We start from the raw sequence: 21,473 nt of genomic DNA, 5'->3' as shown, positions 1-21,473 counted from the left end.
TTATGTATCTTAATATATAGTATTTTTGCCTATTTAGTTCTGACATCAGGACTGTGATGTTAAAATCTCAACTTTGTCTGAGTTACATTTCTGTTCACTGAAAACTAAAGGTCACATTTTACAGCAAATTATAAGCAGTTGATGTTAATGATGTCCACACCCACTAACTACCAGTTTGTATTCTTCTTGTTGACGCAAAGTTGTCCAGGTTTGAAATTCCTTGAGCTTTGAGCACATGCTTCAAATTTTAGCACTACAAACCTACAAGCCACTTGTGTGAAAGTGCATCTAGATTTCTGGTTGTTATGTAGTTGAGATTTCTCCTGCCAAACACTAAGAGGTTTCTGTCCATCGAGTGGACAGCAAAGTTAGCCTACCATTTGTCACAGGATGTATGGTCAGCCTTTTGACTGTTTTCTTTCCCCTCTGCACTACATCTGACACCCATCACATGCCCGAAGGCATCCGTTGATCTGTTTTGCTGATCTGTTTGATTTCATTATTGAGAAGTTCAACTTAACACCATCACTATGTGAACATACTCACATTTTTTTAATTTTTTCTTTCTTTTTTTTTTTTCTTTTCACATTAGTTCACATAACTTAACAGTCTTTTGTATTTTTTACCCCCCCCCATCTTCCACCTGCCGTGCAGACAGAAGAAGAACTGGAGTTGGTGAGTGAGGTGAATAGACTTGTAGAGTGTCAGCCTCATGGATGTGGTGTCAAACTCTGTGTGATCTCACCAAGCATGAGCGTGACGCAGTCAACACTCGCATCCCATCAGGGCTTGCTTACATAGCTACAATGCAAAATGAAGTACAGGCACTGGAGCATCAGAGCAATGTACAAACCGCTGACAAATGGACTGGTTGCCTCCATTTCTGGAAGATAAATGGTGTCGGAACTCAGGATTCACTGGTTGTTTAAAATGTGGACTTGGAAATTTGATTCCCAAAAGAATTGAACTTTAATTAGAAAGATCTAAAGTTATATAAAATGAAAAATGTGTCATTTGCAAAAAAAAAAAAGAAGTATCTTTGCTGGTAGTGAGAGAGTACAGGTTTTATTACACATAGTCAGTTTTAATAAGAACATGTTGCATCATTTAAGAAGATTTTTGACCTTAGAGTTTCCCTGCCTATCTTGCAGTTTCTGTCTAAAAACTTCTCCAAAGTTTACACATATGCTTATTTGCATTCATGTACAGTGAGAGTAGACAATTGTTACCACTCTGACTAGTGATTGCCTAATATTTCTTGACAAGAGCAATGTAAAAATCTACCTTATTAGCATAAAAAAGCTACTGGAAAAAACTTTGTAGGCCCCGTAAAAATAAATAAATAAATAAAAACCCTCTCCAAGGATCTTCACATCATACTTACACTGTATCTGCCAATTCCATCTATCTATGACATTATAGATGTACATATTACTGTTTTTTCAAGTTATTGATATAAATAAAATAGGAAATTAATGGCAAATAAGCACAGATGTTGTCAGTATTCTGCTCGCTGTTTGCACAATAGCAAATTCCTCTTAGAAATAAAAAACAGTTTGAATTGGGTGAGTTTTCTAAAACATTTCCCTTTAAGGTTTAACTTTGACACCTTAAAAAAAACCTGGGTCCCATAAAATGTTATTTTCACATGAATGGACATGAAAGCAACTCCAGTATCTGACTCAGTCAAGGGCTTATACAAATGTGGCATGATTGGACAAACAAAAGTCAATTTTACAACCATTTATTTAAATCCCAGCAGCGTTGTGTACACAGCTAGTGCTTCTGTTTTCTAGCTGTATAAAACTGTTAACAGTTGTTAAGTTATGGGCAAAAATATAAGGAATAGATTTTAATATCATGAAAAAATAATTGAAACACTAATCGATGATTTGAGTTAAAATGTTTCCTAAAACCTGCATTTTAAATCGGTTCCAGTTAACCAACAACTTACAGCAAACGATTTTAAACTTCTGACCCATTGAAAATGTCTGTGGTTAAAAGTGTTGAGTCTTCCACCAACAAATGACAATAAGCAGCCATGAATGAAAACAATTAGCATGCAGCTCGTGTTCACTGGTGTGTGACCATTGGAACTGGTCTGCACAAACAGGCATTTTCTTTCTTCATTCTTTTCTTTGGGGCCTAAAAAGGAATGTTGGCGTAAATATTCCATTAGGAGCACCAGCATGTTTATCCTAATGAGTAAAGAAAACGTGGATGACCACAGTATTTCATAAGAGAGGCTGGCACACATGGAAACAGGGATGATTTAGTGGCTTAGTGGCCATCAGTTGTACTGCTTTTATGAGAATTTTTATCCTTACTTTTTTAAATATAGCTGAGTCTACCTGGCCTTCATGATGACATCCTCATGGTTTGAGTCTACATCTCAGTCCTTCTAAAGGTTTAAATGCAATTTTGCTTCACAAAGACTTAAAAATAACATATTAACTTCAAAATAATCACGTTTTAGTAGTGCTTCTTTTACAAATCATCCACTTCTAAGCACTTAATGAATTTATGTTCAACAGGCAAAATGTTGTCTTTTGTATCATTGAAATAAATCAAATAGTTTTTTTTAGATAAACTGAATCAAAAATCTTCAAAAAGTTTATGAAGCAGCAGAGCATGGCCTAGAGTGATTTGGTGCAACACAAATAGACTACAGAGAGGAAACATTGAGAGAAGTGGAGCAACCAGCTGACTCTCTGCTGTGTGTGAAAGCTGCTCAGCATGTGCATGTTTGGTTTCATCTGAGTGTTGATGCTCTGAGGATCAGAGAGAGGAAAGCTCACAAAGTCTCCAACCTGGAACACAGATGGGCATGTTAAACTCAGTTACACTGACCCCTTCAGTCCTCCACATACACATGCATGCATATTCCTTTTCATAAATATACACACACCTCAAAACAAACACAACCTCGCTTTGTGTTTTCATTCCTGGCATACTTGTCTGCTCGCATTTTCCGTAAAAAAAAAAAAAAAAAAAAAAAAAAAAAGCAAGTTCTTAGACACACGGACACACTCATCCCTGTTCATCCCACCTCTGTCAGCCTTGGCAATGCATGTGTTCCTGTCAGCATGATTCTCCAGCACAGCGCTACCTCTCATAGCACCTTCCACCGTGACTCTACACAACACATGCGCCGGGGCCCTGGCGACAGCGTTGCCGTGCCAACGCCACCTTGAGATGCGAGAAATTTCTCATCTTGCACGTCGATGTTAAAAAGTGCCACAGTAAAGTCAAACAGAGAGAAGAGAGGTGGCGGATTTTCTTGCAAGGAGTGAGGTGTTTCTGTTTGATGGGTAAAAACATTTGCAATCAAGTGATCTGTTTACGAGGATCCTTGAGTTTTAATCTGCTGAACAGAACTTTTAAAGCAACGTGAATACTGAGGCCTTAGATTGTGCTCTTGTACTTGAAAAAGCAGAAGTTAAAATGTATTTCTTTTTATTTCATCCAGGAGTAAAACTAGCTATATTTGTTGTACAGTAAGTCAGCTGTAGCTGAGTTGTTCTCATTACAAGGTCTCTGCATCCACTCTGCTGTACAGTGGATGGCACATGCTAGCAATTATCATTATTACTGTTGAAAATGGATGAAGTCATGTGCCTTGAACTTCTACACTCAGTCCATATAAGGAGAAAAAGGCAGGATTTGCTGTGGAACCAGACCAGGTTCTCTCTCACGACATGAAGTCGCTGCTCTGAATCTGGGGGTCTGCAGAAAAAGGGATTCAGTGTAAATCTCTAATGGCTATTTAAGAGGAAAATTTCAGATCTTGTGCATATTACAGATTCCCTAACCTTTTAGAATTACATCAGTGCCAGATTGCCACAGGAAATAATATTTTAGCATGAATTAACTACACTGCACACTGAGGAGATGCAGAGAAGTGCCCTTAGAGTAAATCTTATGCCTTTTTTATGTAATAAATTCTCATGAAATCCAACCACACTGGAGTAGCTGAACATCCCTTGAAAATGCAGATCCTTATAGAGTCACTGTGGCATCAAACACTTCTTCCCCTGTCAGTTACCAAATCTTAAATTTTATCTTTCTGTCTTCCCAGAATGCTCAGCGGCTAGGAAGCTCGCAGGTGGCACAGTCACTCACCACCCCGGTGGTCTCCGTGGCAACACCCAGTCTTCTTGCACCCTTCTCGGGCATGCAAACGGCTTACAACACTGGTAAGTCATTAAAGGCAGCATTGCCCCACACAGCAAGAGGGAACATTTTAGGATAAATTGAATCTGTGTTTGCATGAGTTCATCAGAGACACATCCTAACAGAATTTTTTTTTTCTTTTTTTTTTTTCTTTTTTTTTTTTTTTAAAAAAGGAGGAAACAAAAGCAAATTAAACAATATAGAGTTAATTGCATCATGAGAAAATCTTGAAAACCTTGCAGTGTGATGCCACAAACCACTATGAATATTCACTTTGTTCATTGTATGAGAGCTTCTGGAATGATTCCACTTCAAAGGTCTCCATTAATATGGATTAGCCGTGATTAATATTGATGCAGCAGAAAGTTGCATGATGTAAAACAATCCCCCTCACCCCTCCTCTTCATCTCCTTTCTCTCTCTCTCTTTCTCCCTCTGTCTCCCTCTCCATCCCTTAATCCCAGAGTACCAGCTGACGAGTGCAGATCTCACAGCGCTCCCAACGTTCACACCACCAGGGCTGGTGCCTGGCAACATGGCTGCCTGGCAACAGCAACAGCAACCGGCCGTCTCCCAGCAGCAACACCAGCAACAGCAGCAGTCACAACAGCTGACTTTGGCATCACTCAGTAACTTAGTGTAAGTTCACTTTCCTACATGAGACATTCGTTTAAGATCGTTTTTCATTCATGCCGTGAAATTTTCCCCTTAAACATCCGAACCGTCGACATTTTACCAGAAGTGCCCCGTCAGCTGATTCAGTACGACTACCAGAACACGTGTACAGAAAACACTTAAAGCACCTCTCATACGAAGCTGTAACATCACTGCAACTGCAGTTGATTCATCTTTGTGGTGACCTAGATACCCCCCCAACCCCCCACATGCTCCAACTCCCACTGCAGTCCCACTCTCATTTAGCTCCCAGTAGCAAGGACAGGCTGCTAGCTGTGTTTTCCGGCATCTTAGATTTTAAATTCCATCGGATGAACTGGCTTACAACAGCAACAACATGAGATACTCTGGTTTTACTGGCTTATAGTAACTTTAGTTATACGGATAGTTGCTCTTCTGGTGAGCATTGCTAAACTGTCCTGTGTTTAACTTTCAAGTGGAATTAACCTTGACACACAACTACACCTATGGACCACGCACGCAGGTCTGCCAAGTGTTCCTTTTAGCGCTATCCTGTTATTTCAGGTGCACCTGTGGAACAGCAAAAAGAACAACAAAGGTTTTTGTTGCAAGTAGGTTGTAAAAGTGGGAAAACATTGTGGAAAGGCAAGCGTAACAGTCTGAGAGCTGAGCTTTTAGGTTCTGATTTCAGGAAATTCTTGCCACAGCTGCTTAACGGCTGACTACACGTAAAAACAACAAGAGGAACTGAAAATACCAGCAGATCAGACTCAGCCATTTCCTGTGAAATCATATTATAGTTTATGTAATTATGACTCTGAAAGCTACTAGTTGTACAGTTGTGTGCGTAACCTATTGCTGAAGGGGTGTGGGGGGGGGGTTAGATTTAGGGCTGCATTATATTAGGAAAACATGATATGCAACATCACTGAATATTGTGAAGTTTAAATGTGTTAATGAATGTTGCATTAAATGTGAGTACAGCTGTGAAAAAAATCTCCCACCTTCTATTTATTGCAGTTCAACCTGTCCTGTGATTTCGATATTGCACATGTTGGTATCTTTGTATTGTGCAGCCCTAAATGGAGCTATTCTACGGGGATAAATCATTTCTGACACCTACACTACAAAGCTAACCACAGCGTAACACCACCCGACACATTTCTATCTGAAAGATTCGGTCGTAGAGCGAAGTCTTTGTGTGAACAGTCTGGCTATGCCTGGCTAACCTGTGGTTCGAGGAGCAGCTTGTAACTGCTTCTTGTTTTGTCCCCCCCCCTCCCCTCCCTTTTCCCCTTTTTCTCCACAGCATGTGGGGTGCAGAGAAACAGAATGCAGAGATGGTTAACTGCATCTCCAATTTTGCTGCTAACCTGAGGTGAATGACTTGATAGCATCCAGTGCTTTGCAGATCTGCTTTCCTGTTTATCTGTCAAGCTATTATACTCACACACAGTGCATAACAACCTGACAGCGTGCGACCAAAATAACCCAAACAAAGTGCAGAACAGATGCAAATACATGACAAACATGATATCAAAGCATCTCTTCTTTTCATTCGTATGTTGGATGTGATGCCTGTTGCTTTACTGCGTCTTTGCTCTCTCAGTTCTGTTGACGGAGAAGCGCGCTTTTACCCCTCTGAGATTACCGGATAACTAGTTTGGTTCCAAGAGTTTTTCTGCCACCTGAAGCTTAGATCTCAAGCTCCATGGAAGTGTCAGGAAGAAAGAGGATCCAGCTTTAGTGTGACAGCAGCAGCACCTTGCTTGGTTCTCAAATGAAAGGAGTCTTTGGGTGGCGCTTTCAGTCCTCAACACTAAATCAGTGCTCAGCTGTGCACCACTGACACCCTGACTGCATTAAAATTTCACTTTTCTGCCGTTTAGCTGTCACTCTCAGCTGACAGACATCAGATCCGACTGTGCAGATCCATGTCAGCCCGAAAATTCCTACAGCAGCATGACTGAAAGCACAATTTAGATGGAGCTTAGCTTTAAAGTCAGTTCAGGAAATAAAAAGCATTTATTGATGTACTTTTGTAATCAGTTGAAAGTCTGGGACACTAGTGGGTCTGATCTTAAAACAATCTTAATGGTTGCAGTCTTTGTTCAGAACAATCATAGCTGTAGAAATATCTCATAATTCAGCTGGTTTCAGAGATGGCAATGAACACAATAAGATAAAAATGTATTTAAAAAAAAAAAGAAAAAAAGATGGCTGTCAGCAGAGAGACTTATTTGTTCTTCTGTCTGACAGGCTGAAAACTGTCTGAAAATATGATAGTAGTTTGTTTGTTATTGTATACAGCAGCTGTGTCTTCGGGGGGTTGAGCATCTTTGAAAAAGCAGCATATAGTTAACAGTCACCGCCAGCTCATGCATAGCTGGACTCTTCATATCGCCTTGTAAATGTTAACAAATGGCAGTCCAGATTGCACGAAATCCTCCTGCAACCTGATCAGTTAAACCACTCAGATTGTAAAAGCGAAGAAAAAAACGCAGCCAGCAGTCTTTGGCTCTAATGATCCAACACAGATGCCAACGTTCACACTGATGCTAATATTGAATATTTCTCCCATCAGATTCCAGTTTATTTATTAAATGTCTACCTGCGATGTCTAAAATCATGCAATTTTTTTTCTGAGCCAAATGTTCTTTAGTTTAAAACCTTTCTGAAACCAGCGAAGAGCAGAAGTGAAATATACTTAATTTAATCATCACACAAATAAGCTAGACATTACATCATAAACAGTTTTGTTACTTGTATTTCTGGAAGTGAGACCTTATATGGGATGAAAACCATAACAGAGCCACCATGACATCATCCACTGGTTTGTGGACTCATATTGTAAAACCTCATGTTCAGACTTGTGTTCATGTGGGTCATGTGGTCTTTTAAACTGAAACTTGGATCTGACCAAGAACAGTGAATGTAGCTCATAATCCTGAAGTAAACCTTCCTTTATCATCTGTTCTATTTTAAATGAGCAAAATTCATGACATAAATATCAGGGGGCACGTGATTATGTCAGTAATGAAGAGCATAAAGACTAGAACGTTTGCGTTTGAGGTAACAAACTATCTGAGAAAAATGATGAAAAATGAGGTCATTTTCCTACAGGGTTTTACACAAACTGACCTCTTTTTGTAACCAGTGGCACCACTCCCTGCTAGTCTTCTGATAGATTACGAGTCTCTGATAAATCAGCAGGTCTTTTGTTTGTTTGTTTGTTTCTTTGTTTTTTTCATTCTGCAGTTAAGTTGAGAACAGACAAATAATTATCATTTTGATCAAATGAAAGTTGATGTGCAAAACATGTTGCTTGGCATTTCTGTAATTTTGTATATATATAAATATATACATATATATATATATATATATATATATATATATATATATATATATATATAAATATATACATATATATATATATATGTATGTATTTACTGGGAAATGGTTTTCTCTATTCTCCATGACTGTAAAACAAGATGTGTGTGAGCTTCACACAAGGACCTTTGGGATCTTCCCATGTTTACAAATGAGCAATAGCAAGAAAAATCTATATAATTAGCATGAATAAAAAAAATAAAGTACAAGCCTGACCACTTAGTAGTAAAACATTTACATCAGAGTCTCTGTTGGGCTGTAAAATAGCCAAGAGATTCTTTCTAACACTGAAAACAATCATTATTCTACTTAATAAACAGGATTCAAATTCTGTCTGTGATCCTGCAGTCCAGATGCAGACTGAGGCAGCTTCTCAGCTTCTGCACATTTGACAGTAGAATCAGCACCAGGCAGCTTTTCAGCGTTGTGTGTTGGATCAGAATAACAGAACTGCTGTTGCTGAAAACAAGCGAGCGCCGCAGATATGTGGGAAGCTTTCCCAGCGCACCAAACTGTTCTCACAGCATAACGGAAAGACTGCGTTGTCCTCGGACGGCACAGGCCAGACGCGAGCACTTCTGCAGCCCAGTCTGCTCTGCTTTGTTTTCGATTTCATCGCAGCACGGCCACACGGCGAGCAAGCAAGCCCTCCCAATCAAATGGTGATTGACGGCTTGGCTGCGAGCCTCGCCTTCGCTGTCGTCTACACTTTTGCTCGCTGCAGGCTCCACGAGGAAATTATTCCTGTCATCTTACTCTCACCCATCCCCCCCCCCACTTTTAATCACCCCTCTTCTGCTACTTCCGTCTTTCCTCTTATTTCCTGCTCTTGTTGTCAGGCTCGGTTAATTTGGTGTTACACCTGTTGACTCTCATCTTCCCCTGACTCCCCAATCTAAATGTTAATGACACGGATGGCCCCTCCACCACCTCCCGGCAGAGCCAGCCATGCTCTCAGCCGGTTTGTGTGTGTTTATGTAGAAGTGCTCACCGGATACTGTTTGTTCCCGGACATGTTGTCATTGTTTGTTTCCTCGCTGAGTCGATGTGTTATCAGCAGACAGGACCTCCAACGGGACACTTGAGCAGGAAATAGACAGAACTACTTCTAGTAATGATATTTGCAGTTATATTAAGGTTGTTTTGTCCTCTTGATCTATCTGTGTAAGGTACATAGAGAGGAGATAAGTGCTTTATAATGCTTATTTGATCATTTTCTTTCATTTTTCTTGTCTTTTAGGGGTTTTTTTTCTTTCTAAAAGTGGTTTAAGGAGAAATTTTTGCTTACACTGTTTGTCAGCTATTAAATAAAAACAGGTCAAAATGAGAGCGAAAGGTTATGCCGTCTCTGATAGCCTGTGTGTGAAATATGCCATTAACGACAGCTTAACGCTGCAGATTTCCACCAGCTTCATCACAGTTACAGGAAAGACAGCTATGTAAATTCATTGGAGCTGCATGTGTATAACCATCAAATTTGTGTCAGCAGGCTCTCACACCTCCCAGCTCGACACAACTCTGCCTCTAACAGCATCTCAGCGTGACTGAAGCAGCTGTTGAGCCTTGTTTTTTTTTCCCTGGTAACCATGTCTGGATCGACCACGACTGGCCACCGTCTCAGTGTTTCCCTGCTGTTTCAGCTTTTCTTAAACTTACTTGTCTCTCTTTTTTTCTTTTTTTTTTTCTTCTCACCTCCTTTCGCAGCTTGGCTTCTCAGTCCAACTTGCTCTTTGGCAGAGAGGAGGGCCTCTGCTGGTACTGTACTCTTTACACCGTAGACACACAGCTGCAGCCTGCTGTATTCCCAAAATGTCTGCTGCAACAAGGATCCCCCCCCCAAAAAAAAAAAAAAAGATTTGAGCATTTAAATGGCTAAATTACTGGTGAAATTAGGTCATTGTTTGTTTTTTTTTTTTTTAAGGAAATAACGGTGCTGCAAGACTACAGCCATAAACTCTCAAAAGAATGACTTTTTTATCCAGTTCCCTTCGTCAGGATCTATTTTTATAGGCTGACAGTGATGTAATAGGCTGTTTCCTTATTTAGTAGCGCTGATTCATGATGGCAGCAACATTTGTGCTGGTGTATGTTCGAGGCAGGAAGGGAGAAAAGGGGTATTAAAAAAACCTGTTATGTCAGGCTGCATGTTGAGACCACAGTGCCATCCTACCAGAGCCTTTTTACCACTGTTGCCTGGTTAGCGTTGGTGTAATTGGTGTAAAAAAAAAAAAAAGGCTAAATTAGGTGGAAATGGTTCGAGATGGAGACAGCAAAATGGAGAGGAAATTAATCTTACCCAGAGAATATTAATTGTGCTGCCAAGGGACAAGATGAGCATCTTAGATTAATATGCTGTACTGGAACGGTGACACTGATGCACTGCCTCCACTCACCTTCCTGTACGTTAAAAATTACAATTCGAATACACTTTGCCAGTTTTGTGGCAACTGTGTGTAAGATTTAAATGTTTATAAGCCCATGCTGTGCCACAATCCGATCCCCTGCTAAATCTAACCTCTCATGTGATTCATTTCAATAAGTTTTAATCGTTTCAATTTGTTTCATCTGCCATTAGTCAACACAGTTCCACACTGACCTCTTTGCAAGCAAACTTTGTGTTCCTGTAGCTCGTGTGAGACACATTAAGTGAGCATGAGCCAGAAAAACAAACTAAAAGCTCCATGTTTGTGTGCAAAGGATGCTTTGGGAAGAAGTTCTTCAGAAGAGAGATGGATTAAAACTCCTTTTTGTCTTGTGATGCATGGAATGGTTATTCTGTTTGCTAATGTGCATGACTAGGATAAATACGTTGGGGAGGTCACAGATGGAAAATTCTGAATGGAACAGTGTTAGCAAAGAGCATTAGTGGAATCAGCAGAAATCATGAATTGGCCTTTATGGGCTTGTTTTCACAGGATGAGTTGGACTTGCTGCGACTCACACAGCGATCTTCATCTGTCACACGAGACTTGCTTTTGTGCGTCCAACAACAAAAACACTGAATTGAAAACACATTTAAAACATCATTTAATTAAATGAAAGAAGCATTATTTGGTAACTGGTTCATCCTGAGAGAAGCAGAGTATTTTGGGTATCAGGGCTGCAGCTCACCACACCCCACCGTAACCAAGTGTCTGCTACTGGCTGTGCTCGCTGTGTTGTTAGTGTTCGGGGAGGTTGCCTGCCTCTCTCACCTTCATCACTGTCACCGGCCTGCTGACTTGGCCGTTTTCACTCGCCATAGCAACGGCACCCTAGTGGCACCCCCATCCATCTACCTGCGCCAGCCCGAGCCACCTCGCACAGGTTTGATGAAGTGGGCACAGGGAGAGACAGAGTGAGCCTCGCTGCCACTGATCTGTGTGTGTGTGTGTGTGTGTGTGTGTGTGTGTGTGTGTGTGTGTGTGTGTGTGTGTGTGTGTGTGTTTGTGTGTGTGTGCGCGCACACACACAGAAAGGAAAAGGAACTTGTATGTAAGACAGAAAGACTGCACGATTTTAAGTGTGTTTGTGTGTGTGTGTGTGTGTGTGTGTGTGTGTGTGTGTGTCAGACGAAGAGAGACAGTGAGCGCATTGGAGTGCCGCAGACCCAGATCGCCTGGAGGAGTGCTATCTTAAATTCCCCTCTCAGTCTGCCAGTAATTGAGCGAATATTAGAGATACAGTGCTGCAGATGGCTCATGATATGACATATTAGAACACACCCGAGGGGCCAAACGTAGTAATTGGGAGCTTCAAATTCAGATCTACAATGTCACTCTGGGGGAGAGGAAGAGATGGAACGAGCCCCAATCCTAAAAGTCATGTCGACACGGTAACAGGAGCGAGCCGCGGTGCAGCGTCATCAGCCGGTGTCAGCCTCGGTGACAGGTTCGACTCAGCCTCCAGCCAGCGGAGGAGGTGAAAGCTGAGTGTGAGGGTGAAGGGGCTGATCAAAGAGTTGTGGCAGGTAGAAGCGCAGACGGTGACACAAACAAAAGCATTGCGCTTTCCTTTTATTCTCTTTTTGGCCTCAGCGTCTTAGGGAACTTGATCTGAAATGATCGTTTTAACAGTTTAATCAAAAACAGGAGCGTGTTCTCCTTCAGGCTGTTATCACAGATCCAAAACTTCAGATCATTTCAGATATGTCAGGATTGTAACTGGGTGGTGCGAATCTTTTCCTAATGAGGAAGCTTTTGGTAGAAAAGCTTTTTCTTTTCTTCATGGACATGGCAGAAGAGAAATACGTTCTTGATGTATTGTCGACCATTGAGGATTAGGTGAAGTATCCGTACTGCTGATGGACACAGCTATGTAACTATGTAACTGCTATGTAACCAAAAGGCAGAAGATTTAATGTAAATCACAGTAAAGTCCCTGTAAAGTGTGTAATAGCCTTCACTTTCCTAAAGTAACAGATCAAAGGAAAGATTACTTGATTTATTATCGTCTTGACAGCTTCCAGTTGTCCTTTTTCCAGATATTATGAACTTTGTTTGTGTTTCTTCATCTAATAAGCCTTTAAAGACACACCCCTGAAGTTTGGAAGAACTCTTTAGCACTTCCTAAAAGAGGCTAATTTAGCATCAATCTTGCATCATGCTCTATTTATAGCTCTCTCCTGTCACTAAAAATCTGCTCAGTTGTCCAATAAATGCTTGTATTTTTATTTATTTATTTATTTTCCCAGTCAGCAAATGCTCACGTCTAGGCTACAGCTCTTTAACGCAGCTAGACCAGGTTTAAATCCCCTTTCCTGTCGACCTGCCATACAGTGCAGGACACTACAGCCCACACAGTCTTTAGAAAGATCTTCCTGCATGTGGAGAGGATGCATTAACGATGATGTCATCACGAGTAACTATGTGGGATGCAGTGTGGGATGCAGTGCCATAAAGCAAAACCCAGCTGTCATGTGATGCTCTGGGCTGATTTAAAAAGAAAAGTTGTGAGATGCGGTTTCTTGGTTTTGGGGATCTTCAAAGCAATGACAGGTCTATGAAATAGTGTAATGACTGTTAATGTGTGACTTAAAACAGGTTAATCACAGGTTTAAGGTTGTAAACTTTTGAAATATTAAAACTTGAGTGTATTTGCACAAATATCCTTCATGTTTTCCATTAGGTAGAATTTTTCCGCCAGCAGGTAGAAGAAGGAACCCTCAGATTTTATAGAAAAGTTTGTTGATACCAATAAACAGAATTTGCGAAGACATGTAAAGAAAAGACGTAACGAGGTCATTGGAATGAACCTTCTACTAAACGATGTGTGTCACCAGGCTTCTGATCAAGAATAAGGGAACTTGCTGCCAAAAACATAATAAAAAACCTCAAAGCTGATGCTCATGTTCAGCCGTTACCTTCTGATATGCAGGAATGTTTGGACTGCATGGCTTACTGATTGTGCTTTTATGTTCCTATGTGTCCTGTTTGTCTTTGCTCTCCACGTGCTGAGGTCTGCCGAGCCTACGTCCGCCTGGTTTAAAGCATTGCCTGGGTGTTTTGGGTTTTTGTATCTAAAAATGGCAACCTGTTCCTTTCACACATCTGGTGTATGTTTTTACGGACATTGTGTTGCATTCGTTCTATGAATGTTTTCAAAGATGGCTGAACCCTGTGTTTCATCCCCTGCAAATTATTGTCTCATGAGACTCTGTTATGTCCATAAGTTAGATGTTTGGTTGCTTGTTGGCATGATGGGTTTTCTTGCCTCTTGTGTCTCTCCAGGCCGGTGGGCCCAGTGCCTCAGACCGCTGCACTGACCGTCAACACGAACCCCAATGTCAGCATCAAGTCCGAGCCCGTCTCACCAAACCGTGACCGCAGCACTCCCAGTTCCACAGGTGGAGCAGGAGGAGGTGGAGGGGGTCAAGTCCAGGGACAAGGTCTGGTGTCAGTCGCCTACCCCGGTACCTTGCGTCTGGAAACAGGAGGCCAAGGCCGCTCACCCGTCGACAGCCTCAGCAGCAATGGCAGCTCATATGAAGGCAGCGACCGGGACGAGGGTCGGGGTGTCGGTCCAGACTTCCACCACCAGGGCGGCGCCGGAGCCCAACAGTCCACCATGGTCCTCCTGCGGCCTTCCTCAGCTGAGCCTCCGGAACAAGACGGGACAAACGTCAAGAGAATGAGATTGGATGCGTGGGTCACATAAAGAGATGGGATAGGAAGAGAGGGATGAACAGATGGAGGATGGAGATGTGTACTTGTGGCTTGTGTACATGCCGCCACCTACCCAATGCCCCGAAACTCCCTCTTACATACACAGACACATATGATAACCACCACTGACCCAATAACCTGCCGTCCACAGAAGAAAAACACACAACACAAGCACGCAAACACATCGTGACACGTGTGGACACTGACGCTCACTTGTTTGGCAATCTGCATTCACATTTGAACTGTAATGTACTCGAACTCGGAGTGGGCCGAGCCACCAAAGCAGGGATTATTCATCAAAACGATCAAGTTGGACCTGATTCAGCTGCATTTGAATACGAGTGAATGAATATGTTTTTAATCAGGCCTCAAAATTGGCCACGTGGACTTCTATTCGACGTGCCGACTGTTGCCAATGGAGCAGACAGACAAACCAGACTCAAGTTTCCCAGCATGCCCTGCATTTGGTTTGCGGCTGGTGGCGTTCGGCCACCCTCACATCATCACTGTCTGGTAATCCAAAGTTTATTTTGATCAAACATGGCCACGCTGTATTAAAACGGTTATGCTGAATAAGTCCACATCTTCGTCCACATGAGCCCGTTGTCAGTTGTGTCGCGATCTCTCCGGATTCTTGTTTTGTCTCTAAGAGGCTGAGCAGATCTGCTCTGTCTAAAGTTGTAGAATTTTGTCTTTCTGTCTTGACTATTTAGAGTTTGGAGCCCTTTCAGATTTAAATATGAAGACACTAAAGGAAAAGATTTCCTCCCTGCCGAGCCGGGGGCTCCCCTCAAGAGGCTGCTGCGTTGGCCTCATACGAGAAGCGGGGACCCCGCAGGTCCATATTCAATCAAAACCATGCAGATTAGCTGTAAAACGAGGAACAGGATTTGTTGCCGAAGTAAAAGACTGCTTTTCTTTGAATCAGGGATGAGCTTCCACAGCTCAACGACACATGACACAGATACTCCTCGATTCACCCGCATTGTGTCGACTACAGATGCTGAGAAAGGCGTGTGTGTTTGGTGTGTGTGTGTGTGTGTGTGTGTGTATACGGGTTTGTTACCTCAACTGGTTTGTGTTTTTGTTTTTCTTTTATAGTAAGTGATTTGGACAGATGTTCATTCTCGATTTCATCCTTGAACACACACCTGCAATGCACACAGCTGAAATTATTTTTATGATAGCTGATGTTCACATAAGGGGTGGTGGGGGGGGGTATTATGAGGTACCATGTAAATAAGCAATCTGTAACCTTTGTGGCTTTTGTGTGACAGGGATAAGGTGTTTTGAAGGTTGGAAAAATAGATCATATACAAGTATATATTTAATCAGCTTCATGCAGTTGCAAAGACAGGTCTGCATCCGGGGCGAGAGGTAACAGACGACAGGGATTGTACATACAAACTATATATTCGGCAGGATGTCCCTTAAGAGAACAGACAAAGCAAATGTTAATTCTCAGTGGATCGGTGTGTTTGTTTGTTTTTTTTTCTAATTTTATTTTTAAATTATATTTATGCGTGTATATAGAGTGTAATGTGTAGACAAGCCAAGAGAGGGTGCTGTTGAGGCAGAAAGGGAAGCCGTGGTGACTCGGGACTGTTTTTGAGTGAGAAATGGTTTGGACTCTGTCACTGATGGAGCGCACTTTACCTTAATCCCACCACTGACCCCTTCACACACCCCAGCCCATAAACACACACTCACACGCTGAGCATGCACACAAGGGTGAGACTGATATAAAACACTGAAAAAGTCTGGGGATACGCAGATCTGAGTAGAATTTTTACATCTTTTATTTCATTCTGGTTTTGTTTTAGTTGAAGTTAATTTATTGTCGTGCATGAAGCAGTCAGGGGTCCTAATATGACCGGTGCTGTCAGCTTACGCAAGCTGCCTGTTTAAAATGTTTAATTTAAGTTTTTTTTTATTTAAAACAGAGTAAACACTCAAGTAAAAGAAAAAAATAATTACAGGTTAAGAAATACATATTTTGTGTTTTTATTCTAAACTTTATTTAATATTAAAATAACAAAAAGAGTAATTACATATGAAAATTTGTCTTTTTCTTTTTTCTTTTTCACAAAATAGCTGAATAGGATGATTGAATGAATTTTGACTATAAATGTGCTTTTCTTTTCCAGCTGTTATCATTTAATCATTACTTCATTTTAAAGGTTTAATTGTACCACTGAGCAGCTGCTTCCAACTGGAAAGAGATCAAGCTTCATCACCTTCAAACTGCAACTCATTACTGCATATTTTATAGTATATCCATTTGATTTTTTTGAACATGTTTTGGTTTTTTATGTCAGTATTATGTTACAAACATATCAGTCAAACTCTAGAAGGCACACACACACACACACACACACACACACACACACGTGCAGATAGCAAAAGACTAAACAAGCCAAGGAAACTTTCCCGTCTTCTTTTTCTGTTTGTGTTTCTTTTAGAAATTTACCTTTTCCTCTTATTAAAAGCCATGTATCGATATTTAAAGGACTCTCCTGTTCCTGTCACTGGTTGGCTGTACTTTTCTATCGGAGAGCTAAAGTTTAAAAAAAGAACTTAATATAATGGATAAGAAATGTGAAGGATGTCATTTTTTACTCTATAAAAGTGTCAAAATGGTGAAATAGGGTTTAGTGGGTAGATTTTAAAAACCATGGCGGTCAAAAGTGCAAGTTTGTTTATTCATTTTTCCTAAGAGCACTCTCTGACTGTGTCCATTTGCTTGAAAAGCACTGGAGGCAGAGTTTGGGGATCGTTTGTCACTAAGCCGGAGGTTTCAAAACCATTCTTGATCTTTTAATGACGACCTCCCAAAGCCAGCGCAGACTTGTCGACTTTGGGTTTCACCACATCCAGCCACAACATCTCTCTCATCACCTCCCTCTCGCCCACTTCACTCACTCCGTTGGCTTTTATTTCCTCTCTGGATGCTTAATCTCGCATCGCCTCAAACACACACACACACACACGTTTCAAAGCACGTCCGTCCAGACAGCGGGTGTCAGTGCTCAGATGAAGTTTAATTATCATGGGGTCATTTCCATGGAGGACACAGACACCCCCCACATCCACACACATACACACACACACTCCTTCTCTGACTACTCCCGTCATCTTTTCCTCACTTCATCAACGATTTCTCATTTCCTTTTATCTCTTGTCTGTCACACACTCATCCTCCACCCGACAAGTCTCAGTGTCAATAATGCTTTTCTGAGCGCGTGGCAGAGAGAACGTAAATCCCACGAGTGCAAACACTGACTGTTAGGACTGTTGTGCCCTGAGCGTCGAACAAAACGTAAACAAAAACTCAATCCCCATTTTGAGAGCACAAGTTTGCCCAAAAACGACGTAAAGCGGCATCCGTTGTGACAAGACTCAGGGGAGTTTTTGGTTGCCAGTGAGCAGGAGAAAAGCTCCTACGAAGCCCTGAAATCTTCTGTAGAGCAACACCAGGAGTCGCTGTAATCACTAAACTGAAAGACAATCGTGCTGAGAACTTGCCCCCCCGCCCCTGAAGAAGCGATACGTGCTCCTGTATAATGATGTTTAGAAGTCTCACTCACTTTTCCAGTGTTAATTTGTGCTGGTGACAGTCTGTTTTAATTGTTCTCTGAGAATTGATATTATTATTGCTATGATTATCATCATTACCACAGCCTTCTCTGATGGTAGATGTCATGATGATATAGAAAAATCTGCGTTTCTTTGTGTAGGTTAGACATCTTGTTTTATTTGGGATTTGATTTGATTTTTATTATATGAAAAGTATCCTATGAATATATTTTTGTTTTCTCTTCTTGGGGTTTGTTTTCATCAGAAAATAAAAAAAGCAAGAAAAAAAAAAGGGTGTTACTAATGTTGCACGATTTTTATGATATGAGACAACACAAGCGTAGTGATTATTAGTACACGTGTGGCTGTGGATGGAGGCGCCGAACAAGTCGACTGCACCGAACCGCTTCAATGCTGCAACTTTTAAGTCCAATGTAAAAATAAAAGAAAAACCTTCTCAGTCCACATATATAGAAATATGGAAAGGGTGGGGAGGGGTCAGCGTTTAACTTATTTCTAAGCAGACACAATGATATCAGTGCATGGCAGTTTCAAAATGAGAGAAGAGTGAATCGTGTTATAGGAAATGTAATATTGACACAACTACACGTCACACAGGATTACTTTAAATAAAGAAAAAAAAAACTACAAAAATGAAGAAAAAAGTTTTAAGTAAATTATAGCTAATATATTGTGTTCGGCTAGTCAGCTTTTTTTGTTGTAAAGATCTTTTTTTTCTGTTGTTTTTGGAGAATGATATACAATTTGTGTATATTTTCATAAATAAAGTATGCACTGATATGTTATTACAAATTCTATACTGCTTTTACAAAAAAAAGTGTTTGTTATTGTACCAAAGTATCCATTGGTCCCCTCTTACCCTCCTCCTCTTTTTGCGTATGTTTTACCGTATTTTATATATTAAATAGACAAGTTGACCTACAGAAAAAGTGAGTTTGTGTCATTTATTTGATGTTACAGGTATTACCCCAGCATGGCCACTAGAGGGCGATGCAATATTCAGTATTGGAGGTAATGCTGGAAAGGATATTGAAACCTCTCCTTAGTGTTTTTTTTTTTTTTAAATTTATTTATTTATTTTTAGGTGTAAAGTGATCAAATAAAAAAAAAAGTGAATATATTTTTTGTTTTTAGTCTTACAAAACATTTAAATAACACTTATAGAATTCGAAGGTATAGCTTTCTTCTGTTATGCATCAGTTATTGATAGATCTGTTCTCATTTTACCCATTAAAAATATCACAAAACCACATTTTCGTAAATCCAACAAACATATTTATTCTTGAAAAAATCATTATTAGTTGTATGATAATGGAACAGCTTATATCTTCAGAACAGCATGTCTTATTTAGCTGATGGTTACACAGACACTGTGTCAATAAAAATTGATTAAATGTAACACTATTGATCTTTAAACAGAAATATTAACTGCTTTCTCTTCATCCTCTTCACAAAATCGGTAAAAGGCCAGGAACAAATTCAATCTACTAACTGAAGATCCAGAGTAGTATCTTTTATTTATATTATTAAACTCATGAGGGAAATCAGTGTGTTTTAGTCATACACATACATATGAAATAGCATTTAATCACTCTGTACCCAAAAGAATACTATTTTCCACCCTTTTAATGATAATTATCTTCAAAAGTGAATAAAAGATAATGCTGAATAAACCCCAACTGTAGTTATGTATCCATGCCACAGCCGTAGTTTTCCTGTTTTATGTTAAAAGATTTTTATTTGGTTTTTTGTCTCACGTTCCCTTACTGGTGATGAATCACAGTAATTTGTTTATTCTTGTACAACATTATCTCAAAATAAGTAATTATGTATCCCAACACATGCTGTCAGAATGTTAGAAAGCTAGTTTGATGATAATGAGTAAACAAACTCTTACACTATGCAGAAAAACACCCCTATATGTCATCTTTAATGATCGTCAGAAAAATAAAAAGAAATGTTCTTTGTTTCATTTGGATCCCCATTAGCTGCAGCAAACCTGCAGTTACTTTCTGTGTGCACCCTCCCCGGCTCATCACTCCTCCCTGAGTTGGAATCTGTTTATCTCAGTGCATCTAAAGGTAACAGAAGAAGCAGTTTTTTTTTTTTGTTTTTTTTTTCAAAACATAATCATGTGTGTGTGTGTGTGTGTGTGTGTGTGTGTGTATATATATATATATATATATATATATATACATATATATATATATATATATATATATATATATATATATATATATATATATATATATATATATATATATATATATATATATATATGTATGGTTTTTTTTTTCTCATTGCTATTTATGTGTTTCAAATCTTTGTTCAATAATGGATAAAGGCAGACCGATGAGTATAACCTTCAATACACAATGTTTGATTTAATTAAAGAAAAAAAACATCAGCTGCTTGTTTTTAAAAATTCATTTATTTTTTTAACACAAACTTTTATCAGGTTAAGAAATCCATTAGTAAACTAAACTGACTCTGCCTAACACCTGCCCTCTCACAAACCCACACCCCTCACAATGTTCTGTATACAGCCTTGTACACAGAACTCTACCGAACTCTACCATCACATTATCACCAGAAATGACTGCAGGAAAAGGACTTTTACATGGGATATAAATGTGAAGAAAGCTTGTAAGACATGTGTGACAATGAAGGGACTTCAGGATTGCCTAAAGTGACCACAGTCTGTCACAGCTGCTAGACTCATGACTCAGACACACACACACTGCCCTGCCTCAACATGCCACTAATAATAACCACGCACATGCAGCCTGACGGTCACACCGGACAGCCGGTGCATTGTTTCCTGGATAGTCAGCTCCATTTCCTGCAGCTGAGTGTGGACGACACCCCACTATGTTGATGCGAACCTGTTCTCACACACGTTATGAGACATAGATATGTAGGTAAGAATTAGCATGACTTTAATGTAAAAAGTTCATGCATAAAATCAGATCATGATGAATCTTAAATATAAAATATAAGCAGAAGTTGTAGGTTGAAATTACTTTGCAGATTTTGTGGCGATCAGCCGCTTTTGTTTTACATATGCTCTGCGACAAATCAGCCGTGGATGCAGTGGGAACAGTTGTCTTCATCTGTGCCATCTGACCAGCTCTCTGTGCTGGGCGTGTCTGCAACTAACTCAATTTCTGCGCATGAATTAAATTACTGCGTAGGCATCTGCTATCAGACACACACACATGAAAACGGAGGAACCAAGCTTTACTGAACTCTAGATGCTGATTACACTCATTACAAAACATGGAAAGTCCAAATCTAGTGGCTTTATTTTTTGCTATACAAATCCCCTTTAATGCAGAAAAACACAATGAACCTTGTTTTACCATTCTGTTTCATCATTATGTGAATAAAAGAAAAAAACCAAACATATCTTCTACATAATTTACATTCATAAACAGGTCGAATCAATAGAACATATTTGGTTTATTTCCAGGGATAAAAACAGAGAAAACAATAACAAAATAGCATAACTTCCCTAATAAGTGTGAAACAGCAG

General features: G+C 40.1%; 1 protein-coding gene across 21 annotated transcripts in view; it reads left to right on the top strand.

Annotated features, from left to right (window-relative positions):
* Positions 1–18,571, top strand: part of mef2d (myocyte enhancer factor 2d) — a 100,645-nt gene extending 82,074 nt beyond the window's left edge. For 7 of the 21 annotated variants that reach the window (XM_079240079.1, XM_079240074.1, XM_079240077.1 and 4 more), the window contains 6 exons: positions 655–684; positions 4,079–4,196; positions 4,637–4,811; positions 6,118–6,186; positions 9,903–9,953; positions 13,907–18,571. In XM_079240079.1, coding sequence (XP_079096205.1) covers positions 655–684; positions 4,079–4,196; positions 4,637–4,811; positions 6,118–6,186; positions 9,903–9,953; positions 13,907–14,333 — 870 coding nt within the window. In that variant the 3' untranslated portion in view covers positions 14,334–18,571. The remainder of the gene's footprint in view (positions 1–654; positions 685–4,078; positions 4,197–4,636; positions 4,812–6,117; positions 6,187–9,902; positions 9,954–13,906) is intronic. The other 14 variants (XM_079240066.1, XM_079240068.1, XM_079240080.1 and 11 more) reach the window with 8 other exon arrangements.
* Positions 18,572–21,473: the final 2,902 nt, after the last annotated feature.

This window comes from Telmatherina bonti, assembly GCF_933228915.1.
Source record: "Telmatherina bonti genome assembly, chromosome: 5".
Taxonomy (NCBI): Eukaryota; Metazoa; Chordata; class Actinopteri; order Atheriniformes; family Telmatherinidae; genus Telmatherina; species Telmatherina bonti.
The sequence above is the reverse complement of the archived record's forward strand: the minus strand, read 5'-3'. Positions and strand labels throughout refer to the sequence as shown.